Source organism: Mya arenaria, chromosome 16 (genome assembly GCF_026914265.1).
Source record: "Mya arenaria isolate MELC-2E11 chromosome 16, ASM2691426v1".
In the NCBI taxonomy this organism is placed as follows: domain Eukaryota; kingdom Metazoa; phylum Mollusca; class Bivalvia; order Myida; family Myidae; genus Mya; species Mya arenaria.
The window spans coordinates 50,275,497-50,298,621 of NC_069137.1; the positions used below are offsets into that span (position 1 = coordinate 50,275,497).

At 39.3% G+C, this 23,125-nt stretch overlaps 1 protein-coding gene across 1 annotated transcript in view; it reads right to left on the minus strand.

Moving 5' to 3' along the window:
• Positions 1-10,197: 10,197 nt before the first annotated feature.
• Positions 10,198-23,125, minus strand: part of LOC128221146 (uncharacterized) — a 30,243-nt gene continuing 17,315 nt past the window's right edge. Inside the window, exons 28-41 of the mRNA XM_052929603.1 lie at positions 22,291-22,584; positions 21,935-22,045; positions 21,497-21,572; positions 20,867-21,062; positions 20,367-20,502; positions 19,788-20,054; positions 18,854-19,141; positions 18,605-18,667; positions 18,183-18,248; positions 16,926-16,991; positions 16,740-16,808; positions 16,234-16,299; positions 15,690-16,101; positions 10,198-13,477 (exon numbers count right to left, since the gene is read on the minus strand). Coding sequence (XP_052785563.1) covers positions 13,290-13,477; positions 15,690-16,101; positions 16,234-16,299; positions 16,740-16,808; positions 16,926-16,991; positions 18,183-18,248; positions 18,605-18,667; positions 18,854-19,141; positions 19,788-20,054; positions 20,367-20,502; positions 20,867-21,062; positions 21,497-21,572; positions 21,935-22,045; positions 22,291-22,584 — 2,298 coding nt within the window. The 3' untranslated portion in view covers positions 10,198-13,289. The remainder of the gene's footprint in view (positions 13,478-15,689; positions 16,102-16,233; positions 16,300-16,739; positions 16,809-16,925; positions 16,992-18,182; positions 18,249-18,604; positions 18,668-18,853; positions 19,142-19,787; positions 20,055-20,366; positions 20,503-20,866; positions 21,063-21,496; positions 21,573-21,934; positions 22,046-22,290; positions 22,585-23,125) is intronic.

Consider the following 23,125-nt stretch of genomic DNA (forward strand, 5'->3'; position numbering starts at 1 on the left):
GGCAAATCTGCCTTATTCTCGCATGAAAGAGTTGTGAAATCCTTCAACAGAACTACCTGCAAATTGTTTCGCTTAAAACCACAACGAAGTAGGCGGCCTATGCAACCACTATCAGATTCACAACGAAGTAGGTGGCCTATGCAGCCACTATCAGATTCACAACGAAGTAGGCGGCCTATGCAACCACTATCAGATTCATAACGAAGTAGGCGGCCTATGCAGCCACTATCAGATTCACAACGAAGTAGGCGGCCTTTGCAGCCACTATCAGATTCACAACGAAGTAGGCGGCCTATGCAGCCACTATCAGATTCACAACGAAGTAGGCGGCCTATGCAGCCACTATCAGATTCACAACGAAGAAGGCGGCCTATGCAGCCACTATCAGATTCATAACGAAGAAGGCGGCCTATGCAACCACTATCAGATTCACAACGAAGTAGGCGGGCTATGCAGCCACTATCAGATTCACAACGAAGTAGGCGGGCTATGCAGCCACTATCAGATTCACAACGAAGTAGGCGGCCTAAGCAGCCACTATCAGATTCACAACGAAGTAGGCGGCCTATGCAGCCACTATCAGATTCACAACGAAGTAGGCGGCCTATGCAGCCACTATCAGATTCACAACGAAGTAGGCGGCCTATGCAGCCACTATCAGATTCACAACGAAGTAGGCGGCCTATGCAGCCACTATCGGATTCACAACGAAGTAGGCGGCCTAAGCAGCCACTATCGGATTCACAACGAAGTAGGCGGCTTAAGCAGCCACTATCGGATTCACAACGAAGTAGGCGGCCTATGCAGCCACTATCGGATTCATAACGAAGTAGGCGGTCTATGCAGCCACTATCGGATTCATAACGAAGTAGGCGGTCTATGCAGCCACTATCGGATTCATAACGAAGTAGGCGGCCTATGCAACCACTATCAGATTCGCAACGAAGTAGGCGGTCTATGCAGCCACTATCAGATTCGCAACGAAGTAGGCGGCCTATGCAACCACTATCAGATTCACAACGAAGTAGGCGGCCTATGCAGCCACTATCAGATTCACAACGAAGTAGGCGGCCTATGCAGCCACTATCAGATTCACAACGAAGTAGGCGGCCTATGCAGCCACTATCGGATTCACAACGAAGTAGGCGGCCTATGCAACCACTATCAGATTCGCAACGAAGTAGGCGGCCTATGCAACCACTATCAGATTCGCAACGAAGTAGGCGGCCTATGCAGCCACTATCAGATTCACAACGAAGTAGGCGGCCTATGCAGCCACTATCGGATTCATAACGAAGTAGGCGGCCTATGCAACCACTATCAGATTCGCAACGAAGTAGGCGGCCTATGCAACCACTATCAGATTCGCAACGAAGTAGGCGGTCTATGCAGCCACTATCAGATTCGCAACGAAGTAGGCGGCCTATGCAACCACTATCAGATTCACAACGAAGTAGGCGGCCTATGCAGCCACTATCAGATTCACAACGAAGTAGGCGGCCTATGCAGCCACTATCAGATTCACAACGAAGTAGGCGGCCTATGCAGCCACTATCAGATTCACAACGAAGTAGGCGGCCTATGCAGCAACTATCAGATTCACAACGAAGTAGGCGGCCTATGCAGCCACTATCGGATTCAAAACGAAGTAGGCGGCCTATGCAGTCACTATCAGATTCAAAACGAAATAGGCGGCCTATGCAGCCACTATCGGATTCAAAACGAAGTAGGCGGTCTATGCAGCCACTATCAGATTCAAAACGAAGTAGGCGGCCTATGCAACCACTATCAGATTCGCAACGAAGTAGGCGGCCTATGCAGCCACTATCAGATTCAAAACGAAGTAGGCGGCCTATGCAACCACTATCAGATTCACAACGAAGTAGGCGGCCTATGCAGCCACTATCAGATTCACAACGAAGTAGGCGGCCTATGCAGCCACTGTCAGATTCACAACGAAGTAGGCGGCCTATGCAGCCACTATCAGATTCACAACGAAGTAGGCGGCCTATGCAGCCACTATCAGATTCACAACGAAGTAGGCGGCCTATGCAGCCACTATCAGATTCACAACGAAGTAGGCGGCCTATGCAGCCACTATCGGATTCACAACGAAGTAGGCGGCCTATGCAGCCACTATCGGATTCAAAACGAAATAGGCGGCCTATGCAGCCACTATCAGATTCAAAACGAAGTAGGCGGCCTATGCAGCCACTATCGGATACAAAACGAAGTAGGCGGCCTATGCAGCCACTATCAGATTCAAAACGAAGTAGGCGGCCTATGCAACCACTATCAGATTCGCAACGAAGTAGGCGGCCTATGAAGCCACTATCAGATTCAAAACGAAGTAGGCGGCCTATGCAGCCACTATCAGATTCACAACGAAGTAGGCGGCCTATGCAGCCACTATCAGATTCAAAACGAAGTAGGCGGCCTATGCAGCCACTATCAGATTCACAACGAATTAGGCGGCCTATGCAGCCACTATCAGATTCACAACGAAGTAGGCGGCCTATGCAGCCACTATCAGATTCACAACGAAGTAGGCGGCCTATGCAGCCACTATCAGATTCACAACGAAGTAGGCGGCCTATGCAGCCAATCTCAGATTCACAACGAAGTAGGCGGCCTATGCAGCCACTATCAGATTCACAACGAAGTAGGCGGCCTATGCAGCCACTATCAGATTCACAACGAAGTAGGCGGCCTATGCAGCCACTATCAGATTCACAACGAAGTAGGCGGCCTATGCAGCCACTATCAGATTCACAACGAAGTAGGCGGCCTATGCAGCCACTATCAGATTCACAACGAAGTAGGCGGCCTATGCAGCCACTATCAGATTCACAACGAAGTAGGCGGCCTATGCAGCCACTATCAGATTCACAACGAAGTAGGCGGCCTATGCAGCCACTATCAGATTCACAACGAAGTAGGCGGCCTATGCAGCCACTATCAGATTCACAACGAAGTAGGCGGCCTATGCAGCCACTATCAGATTCACAACGAAGTAGGCGGCCTATGCAGCCACTATCAGATTCACAACGAAGTAGGCGGCCTATGCAGCCACTATCAGATTCACAACGAAGAAGGCGGCCTATGCAGCCACTATCAGATTCACAACGAAGTAGGCGGCCTATGCAGCCACTATCAGATTCACAACGAAGTAGGCGGCCTATGCAGCCACTATCAGATTCACAACGAAGTAGGCGGCCTATGCAGCCACTATCAGATTCACAACGAAGTAGGCGGCCTATGCAGCCACTATCAGATTCACAACGAAGTAGGCGGCCTATGCAGCCACTATCAGATTCACAACGAAGTAGGCGGCCTATGCAGCCACTATTAGATTCACAACGAAGTAGGCGGCCTATGCAGCCACTATCAGATTCACAACGAAGCCGCCTAATTCACAGAGAAGTAGGCGGCCTATGCAGCCACTATCAGATTCACAACGAAGTAGGCGGCCTATGCAGCCACTATTAGATTCACAACGAAGTAGGCGGCCTATGCAGCCACTATCAGATTCACAACGAAGCCGCCTAATTCACAACGAAGTAGGCGGCCTATGCAGCCACTATCAGATTCATAACGAAGTAGGCGGCCTATGCAGCCACTATCAGATTCATAACGAAGTAGGCGGCCTATGCAGCCACTATCAGATTCATAACGAAGTAGGCGGCCTATGCAGCCACTATCAGATTCATAACGAAGTAGGCGGCCTGTTCAGCCACTATCAGATTCATAACGAAGTAGGCGGCCTATGCAGCCACTATCAGATTTATAACGAAGTAGGCGGCCTATGCAGCCACTATCAGATTCATAACGAAGTAGGCGGCCTATGCAGCCACTATCAGATTCACAACGAAGTAGGCGGCCTATGCAACCACTGTCAGATTCACAACGAAGTAGGCGGCCTATGCAGCCACTTTCAGATTCACAACGAAGTAGGCGGCCTATGCAGCCACTATCAGATTCACAACGAAGCCGCCTAATTCACAACGAAGTAGGCGGCCTATGCAGCCACTATCAGATTCATAACGAAGTAGGCGGCCTATGCAGCCACTATCAGATTCATAACGAAGTAGGCGGCCTATGCAGCCACTGTCAGATTCATAACGAAGTAGGCGGCCTATGCAGCCACTATCAGATTCATAACGAAGTAGGCGGCCTGTTCAGCCACTATCAGATTCATAACGAAGTAGGCGGCCTATGCAGCCACTATCAGATTTATAACGAAGTAGGCGGCCTATGCAGCCACTATCAGATTCATAACGAAGTAGGCGGCCTATGCAGCCACTATCAGATTCACAACGAAGTAGGCGGCCTATGCAGCCACTGTCAGATTCACAACGAAGTAGGCGGCCTATGCAGCCACTATCAGATTCACAACGAAGTAGGCGGCCTATGCAGCCACTCTCAGATTCACAACGAAGTAGGCGGCCTATGCAGCCACTATCAGATTCACAACGAAGTAGGCGGCCTATGCAGCCACTATCGGATTCACAACGAAGTAGGCGGCCTATGCAGCCACTATCGGATTCAAAACGAAATAGGCGGCCTATGCAGCCACTATCGGATTCAAAACGAAGTAGGCGGCCTATGCAGCCACTATCGGATACAAAACGAAGTAGGCGGCCTATGCAGCCACTATCAGATTCAAAACGAAGTAGGCGGCCTATGCAACCACTATCAGATTCGCAACGAAGTAGGCGGCCTATGAAGCCACTATCAGATTCAAAACGAAGTAGGCGGCCTATGCAGCCACTATCAGATTCACAACGAAGTAGGCGGCCTATGCAGCCACTATCAGATTCAAAACGAAGTAGGCGGCCTATGCAGCCACTATCAGATTCACAACGAATTAGGCGGCCTATGCAGCCACTATTAGATTCACAACGAAGTAGGCGGCCTATGCAGCCACTATCAGATTCACAACGAAGTAGGCGGCCTATGCAGCCACTATCAGATTCACAACGAAGTAGGCGGCCTATGCAGCCAATCTCAGATTCACAACGAAGTAGGCGGCCTATGCAGCCACTATCAGATTCACAACGAAGTAGGCGGCCTATGCAGCCACTATCAGATTCACAACGAAGTAGGCGGCCTATGCAGCCACTATCAGATTCACAACGAAGTAGGCGGCCTATGCAGCCACTATCAGATTCACAACGAAGTAGGCGGCCTATGCAGCCACTATCAGATTCACAACGAAGTAGGCGGCCTATGCAGCCACTATCAGATTCACAACGAAGTAGGCGGCCTATGCAGCCACTATCAGATTCACAACGAAGTAGGCGGCCTATGCAGCCACTATCAGATTCACAACGAAGTAGGCGGCCTATGCAGCCACTATCAGATTCACAACGAAGTAGGCGGCCTATGCAGCCACTATCAGATTCACAACGAAGTAGGCGGCCTATGCAGCCACTATCAGATTCACAACGAAGAAGGCGGCCTATGCAGCCACTATCAGATTCACAACGAAGTAGGCGGCCTATGCAGCCACTATCAGATTCACAACGAAGTAGGCGGCCTATGCAGCCACTATCAGATTCACAACGAAGTAGGCGGCCTATGCAGCCACTATCAGATTCACAACGAAGTAGGCGGCCTATGCAGCCACTATCAGATTCACAACGAAGTAGGCGGCCTATGCAGCCACTATCAGATTCACAACGAAGTAGGCGGCCTATGCAGCCACTATTAGATTCACAACGAAGTAGGCGGCCTATGCAGCCACTATCAGATTCACAACGAAGCCGCCTAATTCACAACGAAGTAGGCGGCCTATGCAGCCACTATCAGATTCATAACGAAGTAGGCGGCCTATGCAGCCACTATCAGATTCATAACGAAGTAGGCGGCCTATGCAGCCACTATCAGATTCATAACGAAGTAGGCGGCCTATGCAGCCACTATCAGATTCATAACGAAGTAGGCGGCCTGTTCAGCCACTATCAGATTCATAACGAAGTAGGCGGCCTATGCAGCCACTATCAGATTTATAACGAAGTAGGCGGCCTATGCAGCCACTATCAGATTCATAACGAAGTAGGCGGCCTATGCAGCCACTATCAGATTCACAACGAAGTAGGCGGCCTATGCAACCACTATCAGATTCATAATGAAGTAGGCGGCCTATGCAGCCACTATCAGATTCATAACGAAGTAGGCGGCCTATGCAGCCACTATCAGATTCACAACGAAGTAGGCGGCCTATGCAACCACTATCAGATTCATAACGAAGTAGGCGGCCTATGCAGCCACTATCAGATTCACAACGAAGTATGCAGCCAATGCAGCCATTATCAGGTTCACAACGAAGTATGCGGTCTATGCAGCCACTTAAAGCAAGTATAACATTAAATCAGTTAATTATTATAATTAATTAAATTCAATGCTTGATTCAGGTAGAAATAATCTAATGTCTAAACTTTTAAATAATTAATTTCTAAAAAACATCGGAATTTGTTTCAGTAGTAATGTAACCATAAAATTTAGGGAAATCAAACATGTATTAATTTCCTTTCGAAAGTCAACAAAAAATTTGCTATTGTGATCAAATGGATTTTGATGTTTTTCTTCCTTTCTCCATAATAAAAACACCTTTTATACAAGTTTAGTGAATTATTATTATTGATTTAACTACCGTTATATTTCTCTCAATGAATTAATATCCGTATTAAATGAAATGCGAAACTGTTCTTACAAGAAACTTACATGTAGGAGTTAGAAGTGATCATAGTCATTATAAATGTACAGGTTTATACATTGATTTGCGTCATTTACGAAGATGATTTTGTCTTATCTATAGATACGTATATACGTTTTGTGACCTTTAGCTATATGAACAGTTTGTACAAACAAATTTAAAAGCAAATCTATAAATGTGCTTCGGATTTAAATATTTAAGCACAAGAAGGAGAAAAAATTCAAAAAAAAAAATCAAAAAAAAATCGCGAGATGACGTCAATATTATACACTAATACTCATAAGGATATTTCGTGTTTTATGACTAACGAAGAAGATACGTATATTATCATATGTACGTTCACATTAAAAATGCATATTTTGCATAATTTGAGCAGCAATAAGTGAAAATGTCAGTATTATAAATTTCCTTGTCTTTACTATCTCTCAGTTATTTAAAAAAAACTATTTTGTGTTTAATATATAGAACACAGAGTAAATACACTAATGTTGGTAAGTGCAGATTGTCGGAGGTCATGGCGGATAGCAACGGGCAAATGATAAGCCCCGCCTTAACTGGACGCTGATTGGTCAGTCGAGTATAGTCCGGCGAGTTTGACTGACAGGCCGCGTCATGTTAACTGCGATAAGGTAGACATTTCATGATTGAATTAAACTATAATCAGTCACTTAAATGTACTTTAGACGCATTCTCGAATCTAGATGTATGCAAAACTACGCAGCGGTATTTCCGGTATAAACATAATACGTAATCAACATAACACAACCAATACAAAGGCGAATGGAGTTGCATTTGAAGGTCATTTAACGCTAGTTATTTATGCTCCTTTTAACTGTTGAAATGTAAGCTATAGCATTCTTTTAAACCCAACCGGCCATCTTTTACCTGATCGCTATAAAGTTATCATGGAAACCATAGTGACTGCAAATATATCAACAGAACATCTATAGCAAAAAAGCTACACATATGTCATGGAAATCACTGCAATAGAAAATAAACCAACCGGACAAATATCACTCGGTCGCTATCAAGGTTACATTGGATTCACAGTGACCCCTCTTGTAGAAGCTGTATGGGAAAGTAGCATGATTTAATACAACATGCATCGATACATATCTGTTGATGAAGCAATGATCGAATGTCACGGTCACCATTCAAGAATCTTTGGTGTTCCTAACAAGCCCGCAAAAAGAGGAATTAAAATGTTTGTGTGTCATGGGGTATCTCAGGAATTACCAGGCGTACTAAAGTCGAAAGATAGAAGTACGGTTGACTCAAACAGTTGTAGAGAACTGAAGAGAAAATATCACAGGACGAAATCAAATTGTATTTGCCAACAAGTTTAAAACATCAGTTCCCCTGGCGCTTGGAAAAAATCTACACATTCTTGTCACGCATTTAACACCGCAAGGAAATATTGGTCAATCGCAAAATCAGTCCACGAAAAAAGATTGCAAAGTGTGGATGCTCAGAAGAGGGGAACTATCATGAAATACCTCGGAAGGAAAGCTTATATACACTGCATGAGAATCAGCTAAACATGTGTGCAACCCGATTACATGTTTTAATCTTATAATAAATAGCCGACAGAACAAGGTTTTGAGGGAAAAAATAAATACAATAGGAAAGTTGGAAAAAGCATGCATCAAATTCCGCATGTTAATTTTTAATAAAAAAGTACATGGGTGTTGCAGAGAGTCATGTCCATCTCAAAATCAATTACAGTGTACAAATACAAAGCGTTGGTTTTTGGACCTATTTTGTGTGGTTTGCCGTGGACATCTCGCTTGTGATTCATCATGTATAAAGCGTCAACCCTCGGGCGACCCATACACTTTTTTTAATGGTAATACCCTGTTTTACAGTAAATTACAAACATGCTGTGGAATGTTAAATCGTAACCATAATCACGTTAAATAACATATTGATCGTTGCATGTACTACCAAAATGAAACATTAACAACATCCTATAAAATCAATCAGCTGTTTAATGTTTTATGTTTCTGTTTTTAGGTTGCATAACAACTTATCGGCGGGAATAGCATACGTATAAGGTAATCCAAACAAACAAGCGCCATTTCTGAACTTAACCTGTTTGGCAATGTGCAGTGCAGAGTCAGCTTGCACTAGTATAATTATAATGTTAGTAAAATAAAACTCAAAGAAAATTGTTATTTTATTTAAGGGAATGTTTTATTTATGGTATTACCTCTAGAAATGGCCGAATGGAGGTCAAGTCCACCAAGACTTTGGCCCCAGAAACCCCGAGGAACAAAAATCAACAACTCAATTATGTTTTTTAAAGGATCAAACATTTTGTGCTTAAAATGAGGACATATTTTTCGAAAGTACGCATAAACAATGCAATTGTCGCCAACAACGTGTCTTTATAACAAATATTCATCAATATGTGATTTCTTTTTACAGACCGATGATATTGCATTGCGTCAGAAACTCCACTAGACTCTGTTGCCGTCTCGTTAATCGCATGCTGTGGTTATACTGGTGTTGTTTCCCGTGATATATCTTGTGATATTTTTTACAAGATAAAAGTTAAAATCAAATACTTTGATTTATGTTTTGGTCTATGTTTTTCCTTTATATAATTATGTACATGTGTTCTTTGTTGATATAGAGGATATTATTATCATTATTGATTATCGTCATGTTTGATTTTATGCCTATGTATTCGCCAAGTTCCTATGATGTAAATAAATGAATGAAATTCAATCCATGGCCTATATATTTTATAATCTTGATGTATGAATAAATTGTAAATTCGTATTAGGAAATGAATGAGCATGTGTGTAAAATACGATGATAGAGGATTGTTATCTTAATTCCTTACCGATTTGTTTGATATAAAACATATTGTTTTGAGTCGCTCTATGCATGTGTAAATAATAAAAGAAACAAAAATATGTAAAATATAATGACAACTACAGGGACCATCCCATTAGCTGAACATTCAAAAATGAACTAGAGACACAACATATTAACACCACTTCTTAAATCATAATGTTCATTTTTTGTTTTATTACTGAATTTCACATGAAATGACACGTGCCTGGAAAAATGTGATTATGTGATGTCTGCATTAAAATTAAGCACGGCTAAAATAGCGTATTTATACACACATGGTTCAGTCACACATGGCATTCAAGAGAGTGTTTATGTGGATTTCTTCAATTTACTTCGATTCAAGCACACATATGTGGTTCTTTGAGAGGTATTAATAACAACCAGATCACAATAAAACCATCGAATACAGGACTGAAACGTTCAGATCCGGAGTTGCGCGTCAAAGTGTTCAAATACCGTTTGCTTTTATTGCCAAAGAAAACGTACAAGTACACTAAATAGACGTTATTCCTTCGAGTAGTGTGTTTTGCATTTATAATTTTCGGTAATTTCGATTTACTTCGGCGGGTGTACCGCGCAGGAGTACATAAATGAAAACGGTAATACAGAAGCATACTTTTAATGCAACTAAAGATAATTTTGATATGATTACATTCAAATCAGTCAGCAAGACAGGAAACCTTATAAACTAAAACGACTCTAATACTTTTGTGAAAAACTACAGAAAAAAGCTCAGTAACCAAATGTTTAAACATAAACCCCGTTTAATGGCACTGGGTAAGCGTCAAAGACATAAACAAAAACAAAAAATCACAAACAAGAAGCATGGAACAACAGCCTAAAACTCCACAAACTGCACATTGCATATATACTTTATAGCAAAACTAGGTATGTTTATCAAGGACGTGCACAAACCTCGCTCTGATCCCAACAATCCTGAATAAAGAAAACGTAAAAGGTAAATCTTATTAAAGTATGCAACAATTTGAGGAAACTTAATAATAAAACAAATACTAATAAACTAAACCCCATGTACTTCTATGATTAGAGATCCCAACTCTATCTGCAGACGGAGGAATACAATTCAGAGCACCTAATGCAAAAACTATTTAAAGATACGATGCAGTCATTGTTTGAAACTATGAGCATCACACACAGTCTGCCTTATAAAATGAAATGTTTAAAACTGTGTGATCATAGAGTTTCATTATAAAAAGCATCATTGAACTAAAACTGGGAACAAATAAAGAAAACATTATTAAAACTAAAAGCGACATATATTAGCTAATCTTTTCTTCCAAATGATTACCTATGTAAAATATTTGAAGAAAATGACGCCACATGCCAAACATTCCAAGCCAGCCAAAGTCCGTTTAAAAATAACATGAATCTGCAAATATTTTATAAAATCAGAGGATTTAAAGCTTAGTAGAGTCAGCCAAAGACGGTTTTAAAGATAACATGAATTTGCAAAATTTTCAAAAAATCAAAGGACCAAAAGGTTAGTTATGTTAGGATGCTATATTCAACCCTATATTTTGTTTCAGGAAATCATCTTCAAAAACCACGAATACTACAAAGTAGTACATTTTATCTTCACAACGAGGACAAATGATAAAGAAAAAAGGAAGATATTATATTATTATCATGATACATTAAATCAAAATCCATACGGTTATTTAACTAAAGAAACAAAACATGATATTTACGATTGTTATAGGAATTTAGCTCATCATAGACGCCATATTTAGGATCGTTTCAAAGCATTTTGTACAGAAATTTTATTGTGCAAAGTATTATGATTTAAAGTATCATACTAGTTAGCCATTAGATCGCTAAACTGAACAAAGAATGCAGTTTGAAATCAATTGGGCGGTCGTCTATTGAAACCATACAACAAACCTAAATTCAAATTCGAATGTAAAGTATGTACACGTTTACAAAACAATGTCGATCAAAAATAGCTTGTAAAAAGTGATTACAACAATTATAAAACATCTATTTATATGTATAAAACACGTTAGTAATGGAAGATTAAATAAAAGGCTACCTGCTTTGGTAGCCATCAAAATAGACAATATTGTACAATGAATTTTACATGGGGTATCATTCAGATATTAATATTAAACAAAATGTATTAAAATATACAAATAACACGTACCTTTGTACATGTTTAAATGATGTGTTAACATGTGTTTTCATTGTCCTTCGTGATATAATATTTGTAAATATAGAATGATTAAAAAAGTATTAAAAATGTACAATATATAACGCTGTTACATATAGGGTACAACATTTAACGCTCTACCACATAGTACAACATATAACCCTCTAACTAATAAGTTCAAGATTTAACGCTGTAACTTATGGGTACAGCATAAATAGCTCTATCAAATACATTCACCATATTACATTATAACATATATAAAAAACATACAATGTTCTAACAAAAATGTACACCTGAAACGCTCTAAGAGAAATGTACAACAATTTACGCTCGAACAAAATGTAAAATATGTGACGCTCTATCAAAAATGTACAAATTATAACAGAAAGTTTTGACAGAGGATCAGTTCTCATCGGTAATGGTTGCAGAAAAAAGTACAAGGAGAGTGATGTTTTTTATACAAACAAAGTATATAAACACAATTATATAAATAGCATATAATATGCACGCACCCTTTTCAATGACTTTCAATACTTTAGTCTACAACGTGTAAATTACTTCAATTTATTCAACTCAAGTTTGGTCAAAATTGTTCGAAGCCAGCATCTCACTTCATACATTATTTAAATCTCTAATATTTACATAACATAAAAAGTGTAAATTTACAAACATAATTCAAACACATTAGCGTTGACTGTGTCTACACGATATTAAACATTAATTGTCCTTATCAATAAGCGCAAGACCAACTATCGATAATTAAGGAAATTCATTCGACAGCTAAGCTATTGCCAGAATGAATTGGGATTTTAACCTGTTTATTTAAATACATCTAGTCTTATATTACGGTCTTATCCCTTTTTTAAAAAAGGAAAGGTTCATAAAATGGCCAATAAAACAGTTGGGGTCTAAGTGTATCAAACTTGCATTATTTTTATTTTGCAAGGCGTAACAAACATGCCCAAACATGCCCAAGATAACATTTCATTGACATAAGTAGCTTTAGCAGCTTTCGGATCAATCGGTCAAAGGATCACATACACCAGTTGTTGGCAATTGCTAAATCAACTATGTTGAGGTATAGCTGTTCGCTGTTTTTTTAGATGCTTCTAAAACCCTAAGTATAACACACTAATACAATGGTAACTACAATGGCAAGCCATGCAGCCGGAGTCTTAAATTACGCTGGTGAGAAGCATACGACAAGCGCCAAAACGACAATGAGCTAGATGCACAAGTTGGTAAACACCACTTACACATATACACACCACAAACAGACCAAACATCCACCTCACTAGAACGAAAACGATATAGAAATACGATAAATGATCATATTACCGCCTTGGAACGGTCAGTAAAACACGGGCTCAGTAAGCTTAGCTCATAACCTCGGACTTTTTCCAACATTTATCAACAATTACATGTCCATAATGTTTGACTTTTTTAATAATAAAATTGTCACTATAGGAACGTTCATAGAAATCTTCAACTCAAACAGAAATTACAAAACATATTTATAAATAAAATGTCTTAAAACCATTTTTAAAACGGCCCGAATCCATCTGGTTTTCGCCTAGCTGGATCCATATATTGGTTGTGGAAAGGGTGAGAGTAATCATTCCTCCGTGAATTGCCATCGCTTGAGTATCTTTGACCTTCATCTAACCGGGATTGAGTGTATTTAGGATCATCGTTATACGTCGCCGGTATAAGGATTTCTTGATCCTTTGCTGGAAAAAGACGTCATTGAGAAATGTTAAACACCACAGAGATTCATATGATATTATAAGGACATGCCTGTCAGCCCCTATAAGGACATGCCAGTCATCCCCCTATAAGGACATGCAGTCAGCCCCTTATAAGGACATGCCAGTCAGCCACCTAATATGGACATGCCAGTCAGCCCCCTATAAAGACATGTAGTCAGCCCCTTTAAGGACATGCCAGTCACCCCCTTATAAAGACATGCCAGTCAGTCCCGTATGAAGGACATGCAGTCAGCCCCTTAATAAGGACATGTCAGTCAGCCCCGTATAAAGGACATGCCAGTCAGCCCCTTATAAGGACATGCCAGTCAGCCCTGTATCAGGACATGCCAGTCAGCCCCTTATATGGACATGCCAGTCAGCCACTATAAGGAAATGCCAGTCAGTCCGCTATAAGGACACGCCATTCAGCCCTCTCTAAGGACATGCAAGTCAGCCCCTTATATATGAGGCCATGCCAGTCAGCCCTCTATAAGGACATGCCAGTAAGTCCCTATATGGACATGCCAGTCAGCCGCTTATAAGGACATGCCAGGCACCCCGCTATAAGGACATGCCAGTCAGCAACGTATAAGGACATGCCAGTCAGCCCCCTTTTAGGGACATGTCAGTCAGCCCCCTGTAAGGACATGCAGTCAGCCCCTGATAAGGACATGCCAGTCAGCCCCCTTATAAGGACATGCCAGTCAGCCCCGTTATGTGGACATGCCAGGCAGCAGCTTATGATAACATGCCAGTCAGTCCCCTATAAGGACAAGCCAGTCAGCCTCCTATAAGGACATGCTAATCAGCCCCCTATACGTACATGCCAGTCAGCCCCCTATAGGGACATGCCAGTCAGCCCCTTATAAGGACATGCTAGTCAGCCCCCTATAAGGACAAGCCAGTCAGCCCTCTATAAGGACATGACAGTCAGTCCCTATAAGGACATGCCAGTAAGTCCCTTTATGGACATGCCAGTCAGCCCCCTTATAGGGACATGCCTGTCAGTCCCTTATAAGGACATGCCAGGCAACCCGCTATAAGGACATGCCAGTCAGTCCCTTATAAGGACATGACAGTCAGTCCCTATAAGGACATGCCAGTAAGTCCCTTATAAGGACGTGCCAGTCAGCCCCCTTATAAGGATATACTAGTCCGTCCCCTATAAGGACAAGCCAGTCAGCCCTTATAATGGCATGCCAGTCAGCCCCTTATAAGGATGAATCATTCTGACCTCGAAGGTGTGTATTGACCGAGGCGTTAGCCGAGTTCGATTTACCTTCGGAGACTGACGTACCTGTCCTTATAAAATCATACGGCCAGAAATGGTGTGTTGTATTTTTCCATTTTTTAAACATTATATACATGTATAACCATTCAAAATGTTTATGTTTAGTTGCGACAATTTCATTTGTCATTGGGAAAAATGCCAAGCCACCCTCAACAGTTGCCTGACGTCAGCAGTCCGTAACATATTTTTTTTTATTTTAAGGTTTAATGGACCCCTGACGTCATGAAACTTTTTACTAAGATACAGTGATATACGGACCATCCATTCTTTAAAAAAAGACGATATCCAGGGTATGTACATTGAAGAAAACCTTTTTTTTTTGGACAGCAAGATAAGTGCATCAACGGCAACGCCCATGAGCAACATTTATGAACTTTCGTGAACAAAATATATTTTTAAAGGATTTAAAGCTGTGAGGCGGCTTCAACAATTCGTAATCCGTTAAGCTATATTTTCTCGGGCCCTTCGAGATCAATGAATGTCTAGGCGTGATGTCTACCCGGAGTAAGGTCGCGTTTACATTATCATTACAATCAATGTACAGTTGCAATACAGTCAAGACTGTGTTTTTCATATTTTGGATGTTTTAAGTGCTGTTGAATATCATTCTTAGCAAAAATGTATTGACATTGAACCATTCTTAGCCAAATGTATTGACATTGAACGCTTAAAATGAAGATATTTAAGACATAAATAAATGTAACTATTGAGTTTTTAATTTCTAAATTCCCATTTCGTGAATAAATAAAACATACCTACGTGTTATTTACATCGATAAAAAGAAATGTTAGCTTTTTAATCTGTGTGAAATTTGCAGCCAAAAATATATAATGGCATAATATCATTATATTTCTGGAAAAATGGCAGATCATGCAACTATATTAACAATAATAACTTGCTTACCAGGTTCGGATCTTACAGCATCAGCAAAAGATATTTCTGGCTGCACTGAACGCCGAGGCATTGTGGGTTGCCAAGGTCCAGAGAAGTCACATAGGCTTATTATTTTCTGCTGTTTAGTCTTTTTCTTTCCTGGGCTAGACTTGGTACGTACGTTGCCAGTGGAGATTTTGTAAGAAATGTGTTGTTTTTGACTGGGGTCCGATGTATCTTTGACACTTGTTCTAGGGTTGCTTTTCCCGTCAAGTTTGAGAACGTCCGACACATCTAGTCTATCATTGCTGTGTTCTTCAACAGTTGGTTGCAAAGCAGGCATTTTAAAACGCGATTTCAAGTTCGCTACTGTAGACTTTTGCATCATAAACTTTCTCCAATCATAGGTTCTAGCTAAATGTTCCAGTGACGGGATAGCTTCCTGTAACAGTGATGCCTTTATTTATATTTCATGATCGTAAAATAACAAAAATGGTCAAACAGAATTTTAAAGCACATATTATTGGTCAGTCTAAACATAATTTCACCCTAAATTCTAGTAGTTTGTTCGTACCGTAGGCTGTAGCCCCTCCTTCTGTTCATTTGTACTTATTTCTTGATCAAACCGTGCTTGGTCGACCTATAATACAAATATTGAAGTGTAAACACGTAAAGAAAAGTTATTTAGTTATGTAGCGTCTGTAATCTTCAATGGGGAACACATGAAAATATTTCCTCAGCATATGTGTTAAACAGTTACAAACATGTAAATGGCATTTAAAGTGTTCAATCTTAAAGAGCTGATTTGAAACTAAAATACTTATTTTGTAACACAGTATGCACGGGAACCGAACGCACGCCTGCACATACGCGCTTACGTACACATACACGCGCAAACATACTTCCATATAACCATCAAGACATATTTCAAGTTTACGGCATGGAACGACAAGCGACAACATATGAGATAGTTAAGAAAGCTCAATCTCAAAACAAATTGTTTTAATTGTATGAAATTTATATAATTAGTTAATAAAAAAGGTCACCAACGGTGTGTGTATTAGTAAAATGTACATGTACCATCTGTGCTGTACAGGTTTCCATCTTTGGTTGCGACTCTGAAAATGGCTGAGGTTTGACATTAGCGACCTATAAAACGAGAATATGTCAAACATGTAGTCTGTGGTATAGGTTGAAATAAATAAATTAAAACTGTTCCGGTTTTATAATTACATTAAATGTCAACAAACGTTCATAATGTCTCACTTTCGGTTGTGGCCGTTTCGTCTTCTTTTTGCTAGTAGTTATGGAAAACTTTCTGGACTCATCGACCTGGAACACGTTTGTAGTTATTCAATAACAGGCGGTTGTACCATTAATTATTGATTAGGCTATAATTGTGATGCATGTGTGGTATGTGTGTAGTAAGTTTGTGCATTGATGTCTTTCGTTTAGCGTCGTTTGGGCCCCTTGCCTTGCCTCTTAACCTATTTGAATTTTTGACGAGTGTGCTTGTCCATATTCATTGCTCATAAACATAAAAAAATAAATGCAGCTACACTTACTGATTCGAGTTATGTGAACGCTTACCTTAAATGCTATTTTAGGATGCCGTTTATTTGTTACATTTTCCTTGTTGCAAGGATGAGACAAACCGTTGTGTTAGTATACAAAATGGCAATATTTCTGAATCGTTGTGAGTCAATTTAGAGCAACAGTAAAATTAAGATAAAAACAACATTATTTTACTAACTACCAGCTAATTGATAGTATAAATAAACTATCCGAGTTCGATTTACCTTCGGAGACTGACGGACCGGTCCTTATAAAATCATATGGCCAGAAATGGTGTGTTGTATTTTTTCCATTTTTCAAACATTATTTACATGTATAACCATTCAAAATGTTTATGTTTACTTGCGACGATTTCATTCGTCGTTGGGAAAATTGCCAAGCCACTCTCAACAGTTGCCTGACGTCAGCGGTCCGTAACATATTTTAAGATTATTTTTTTTACGGTTTAATGGACCCCTGACGTCAATGAAACTTTTTACTAAAATACAGTGATATACGGACCGACCATTCTTTTAAAGAAAATACAATATCCAGGGTATGTACATTGAAGAAAACCCTTTTATGGACAGCAAGAAATGTGCATCAACGGCAACGCCCATGAGCAACATTTATGACCTTTCGTAAACATTTTTTTAAAGGATTTAAAGCTGCGAGGCGGCTTCAACAATTCGTAATCCGTTAAGCTATATTTCCTCGGGCCCTTCGATATCAGTTAATGTCTACGCCTGATGTCTAGTCAGAGTAGGGGTGCGTTGACTTTATCATTACAGTCGATGTACAGTTGCAGTATAAACCTCAAAATGAATTGTATTTATTGTATTAAATTTATATAATTAGTTAATAAAAAACGGTAACATGTAGTCTGTAGTATAGGTTGAAATAAATAAATTGAAACTGTTTCTGTTTTACAATTACATTAAATGTCAACAAACGTTCATAAAGACTCACCTCCGGATGTTGTATTTTCGTCTTTATCTTCCTGCTATTTTTGGATGACTTGCCGGTTTCATCGCTCTGTGACACGAATATATACAAGGAGAAGTTTTACCAGGCTCAAATATGCTTTTTTTTCAACATGCTGTTTAAGAATTAAAGTCCAGTGGCCAATTGTATAAAACCGGATATCTTTTTGGTTTGGTCAAAGTTTTCCGAAATGTTTATTGATTGGTCAACATGTATCCAATGGTTTTTTTCTAAACCGGTTTGAGAATCACTTGAAGTAAGTCAAATTTAATTATTTCGATCATGTTGAACATTAACTTCACACCTTATATTTCGGTTAGAAGGTTATTGATGTAAAATTATTACTGACGTACTTTAATCACTTTGGTTTGAAACCGAATGAAGATACTCATTCAAAAAAACATTACCTTGCTTTCAGGTGAAATCGGGTCGAGAGTCAACCTTTTCAATGAATGATCGTCAACTTTATGCTGTAAATGAACTATGCCTTTTTTATTTATCGAAAACATGTGTGTACACACACTTTCGCGACGTTTTATTAATGAAAATAATTTCAAAACATATATTAAATATAATGATTTTTGTCCAATTTATTTCATGTTGAAACTGCACGTAGTAGATTGAATAGTTTTATCACTGTTTTGTAGGTTACTTACAGTTACTGTTGATATAGACTGTTTTAATTCCGGAGAGATGTCGTCGGACTCGATTCCAATTGAACTACAATAACCGGTTTCTGAACTTTCTCCTAAACTGACTATCGACGGACAATGGTGTTTCATTGATCCTTGGTAAGCGGATGGGTTATCTTCCTTTTCGTGGGTATATTTAAAGTCTAGAACAGTGCTGGTACCAGTCAAGGATACATTCTCTTTTTGTCCGTTTGGCTGGTGTAATGATTTGCAACTGTCTGCATTTAAATGACTGTCATGGAGTGTTAAAGCCTGTAATGTCGTTACAGCATTTTATCGAATCCATGGGATTAATGTTTACCAAATTCAAAGGAGCTATCAATGTATATATCAACTATATTCACATACTGGTTAGGGAACCCTTTTCGCCAGGAAATAGAAGTTTTTTCTTGAATAACTTGAGAAATACTAAATTTCATTTGAAGTTTCACAGAGAGACACCTAGGCTCCTAGACAGTGAAATGTACCAACAATTCGGCCATTTTAAAAATTCATTATTTAAAAATAATCCCTTTTCTATAAACTCTTAACATGTTGCTCTGTTAAAACGAGCACTGACGGGGTGAACTATTTCCTATTTTGTTGAGTGGAAAAATCGTAAATTCTGTTGGAAGAAATATGTTGCAATTGCAACATTGTTAATAAATAATTTTAAGAGAAAAATACATGTTTTCCTATTTTGAAACTTCATTTGAACACAAAGTATCATTTGTGTAAAAAACAATTATAATGAAGTTGCTGAACAACAACTTTAGACGTTTGGCGAGTAATTGGTACGGGCGAAAAGTGGTCACTAACCATTATTGTATTTTCGGGATAAATATACTAATATATATGAAGATCATATGGATATAATTACAACTTTTAAAAGTAATTTTACAATAGGAGCCGTTTATACCTCTACTGCTTTTGTTGCGTCCAGACAATTGTCAGCGTGTTCAATCTCTATAGCACTTTGTAAAACACCGGATTTGGCACTGTCCAACAAAGTTCCATTAATTGGTATACTAGTTTCCTCCTTTGTATTTGGCAACTCGCTTGTTCTAAACTGTTCTTGTTCGAATGTCACATGTGGTAACTTCGGTGAACTTTTAGAGGAATCGTTTGCAGTTTTAAGTTCTGCTTTATTATTATTTTTTGCTTCCTCTACCGAAGCAGGTGTTGCCTGTCACATAAATCGAAATGATGATAGAGCAGTCTTCAAAACATTCCTCTATATCGTAAGTATAATCGTTTCGTATTACGTTAGACAAACATATCAGGAATTGAACGAACAAAATCGAAAAATCGATTGTCTCGAAGGAACACAAAGACATACGTGTTTACTACACAACTGTTTGAAGTTCGTTTACTTGAATGACACACTAAAAACGTTTTTCCGCTTTTCAAGCATATTAATGTATGCTTTCCTTATAGATACGTAGACAGAAAATGCAATTCACTTGTAAGTAAAAACATATATAAACAATGTACTTACCTTCGGGTAGAATTCATCCGCCATTGGGTTTAGAGTGGTCAGCTCTATATTTCTCATCTTAAGGTATTGCTCCCATTTTAGTCCATAGAAACTTCCATGTGTGTTGCAGTCGTTAAGGTACGTTTCCCACACCTTTCTGTTTGATAAAAATATAATGCAGAAGTTACATGACATGCCATTCAACAAATTGGCTCCACATAAGTCGACTGTTTTTGTCCTTGAATAAATTTTATATGTGGGGCCAAACATGATACACACTTTTGATACTGCTAGATTGACGCAGACCCGGAACAGCCTTATGTCTCGTTAAGTGATAATGAACATCACGTGTGAATTTGAACAGAGTACCTAAAGTATTGTCTGGAATTATTGTGTGAGTAACTAGCTACCTGCTTCACGTAATTGGTACTGTATTTGGGCTAAATACTCGACATGCAAATTATCCCGATTCGGGTATTGATCTTTAAACACAATTACACCTATAAAATATAATTTCTAACCGACATTGTCCCACCAAACACAGTGCAATTGGGTCCCCGATAGTCATCACAAGCGATTTGGCTCTTGTTATAACTGTGGTCAAGAACTTCACGTTTGAAAGAAACCCAAAGTCGAATTGATCAGTCTCCTCATAGCCTTCTGTACATGTTTCCTTTGTCCTGACTGTGCTCATGATAACAACTCGAAACTCCTTTCCTGTAACAAAAAGTTAGGACATGTACTAAACGCGCTCGGTTTGGTTTTTGGTTTTACCATTTTCAAGCAAGATATCATTTCAATCGATCGCACGTTTTCACTTGACAATGGTACAATTCGTGCATGAACCTGCATAAATATTGTAATGATAATTGTATTCCCTTTGTATATAAAACCGACTAGATTTAATAAGATATATTCTGAAATCACGTAAACCGTATGTTCAGTTTAATCGTATTTTATTGTAAATAATAAACACACGTGGTATACATATTTTCGACAAACAATATTATTGTACAATTGGGTTGGGCCACAAGTTATGGCAACATTAGAAAATGGCACTCCCCGAAAAACCGTATGTCGAGTTTGCTAGCATTCACTTACTGATATATTTTTTTTTAATCTTAAGAACATATTTAGTTTAGAGTGTTTACCTTGCACGTTGGCAACCCTTTCTACGGAAACGTCTTTGATGTTTCTTTTACGCAGACCATCTCGGATTAGCTTTACCTTAACAAAAATACTCAAAAATTCTGACAAGGATTCATTTTCATTTGATCATAGTACATATATGCACCACACGATGCATGATAGAGGCATTCGGATTGATTGGGGTTGTTTATTGACAATAATAGAAAGTACAACACTCTCAATGAAGTTTTAGATAGGATAATCTGTATTAGTTATCGATGTTGGCATGTCAATTTATTATTCGGTCTGGGTACTGACTCGTACATATCAGAAAGTAATCGAGTTCTTTCTCCGGGCGAGTTAGGTCAGTTGATTGACGAAAAAAGTAATTTGGATTCGATCTCCTGCCTGACCCCATACATTTCTTAGCTAGTGACGATAAAACAACTTTAATATAGTACCTGCATTCTATACGGTGCAACAACGCCTATGCTCTTTGAACTGAATTCACCCCAATGTTTTGAAGGCCAATTCTCTTTCAACTGTGCAACTTGGTCAACAACTTCGCATACCTAACAACAAAGATAATGTTATCAATTTCTTTTTGAAAACTACAGATACGGGCCAAGAAGTTACCAAATTAACGAAGACCAAATGTAAAGGAACTAGACTAAGGCCTAAACCAGATCCTATTTCTGCCTCTAAATGTTATATTGAATCAGGAGAACGTTTGATACTGTGATGTCTGTATTTCTCTTCTATATTATAAAGTTTAATTAGTTTAATGCAAGTTAAGTAATATTAAACGACTAAATGCCTCTGCTTTGTTGCAAAATCCTTCTTTCAGACCGCACGGCTCGTCCTCGCCTAACACGGTGTAAAACGCCAGAGGGTAAAACTCGGGATGTCCTTCCTGTGGCATTGCGCATGACAATTTGTAGTCATAGAAAAGGTTAGATGTGAACCTCAAAATGACGTCATGAGTTCTGTAGTTCTCGTGCAACCTGACTTTGTATCCGCAATCGTCCGGATAAAGGTCATTTAGTCTCTCTAGTAATGACTTCTGAAATCCTTCTTTTTTCCCTTCTAATGAATATATCTCAGGACTCATCTAACAAAGAGATGATTGAGATATATCTCTATAACCACAATTTCTATTTCAATACTTATCAAAAGTATCGTTAAGATATGGACTGAAATTATTAATAAAGTACTATATAATTTTAAATATATTCACCATCATCGAAGGTAGGACGACTTAACATTGGTCGTGTCATACCAAAGACGATATGAAAATCGTTCCAGTGAGTCCCTGGGTTTGAGCTTGAAGGATAGTTCCGAACTTCTCAATACTTGTAATTAGTGTTGGGAATCGGTTCAAGGTTTACTATCGATAATCGGTTCCATTCAAGTAACCGATTATCGATAGTAAAATCGGTTTTTGACAATAACTTAATTGCAGTTTTATTATTGTACAATAACTCATAATCCTTAAGAATGCCTTTGATATCCGTATGTTTGAAGCTATTTTGTCGTTGCTTTCGGTCATATTGTTAATGATAACAACTGAACACTTCCAGATGTATAAACGAACTCAAAGAAAATTGGCGGAAATCAACCAAACGCAATTAATGAAAGGAAAGAAGAAAAAT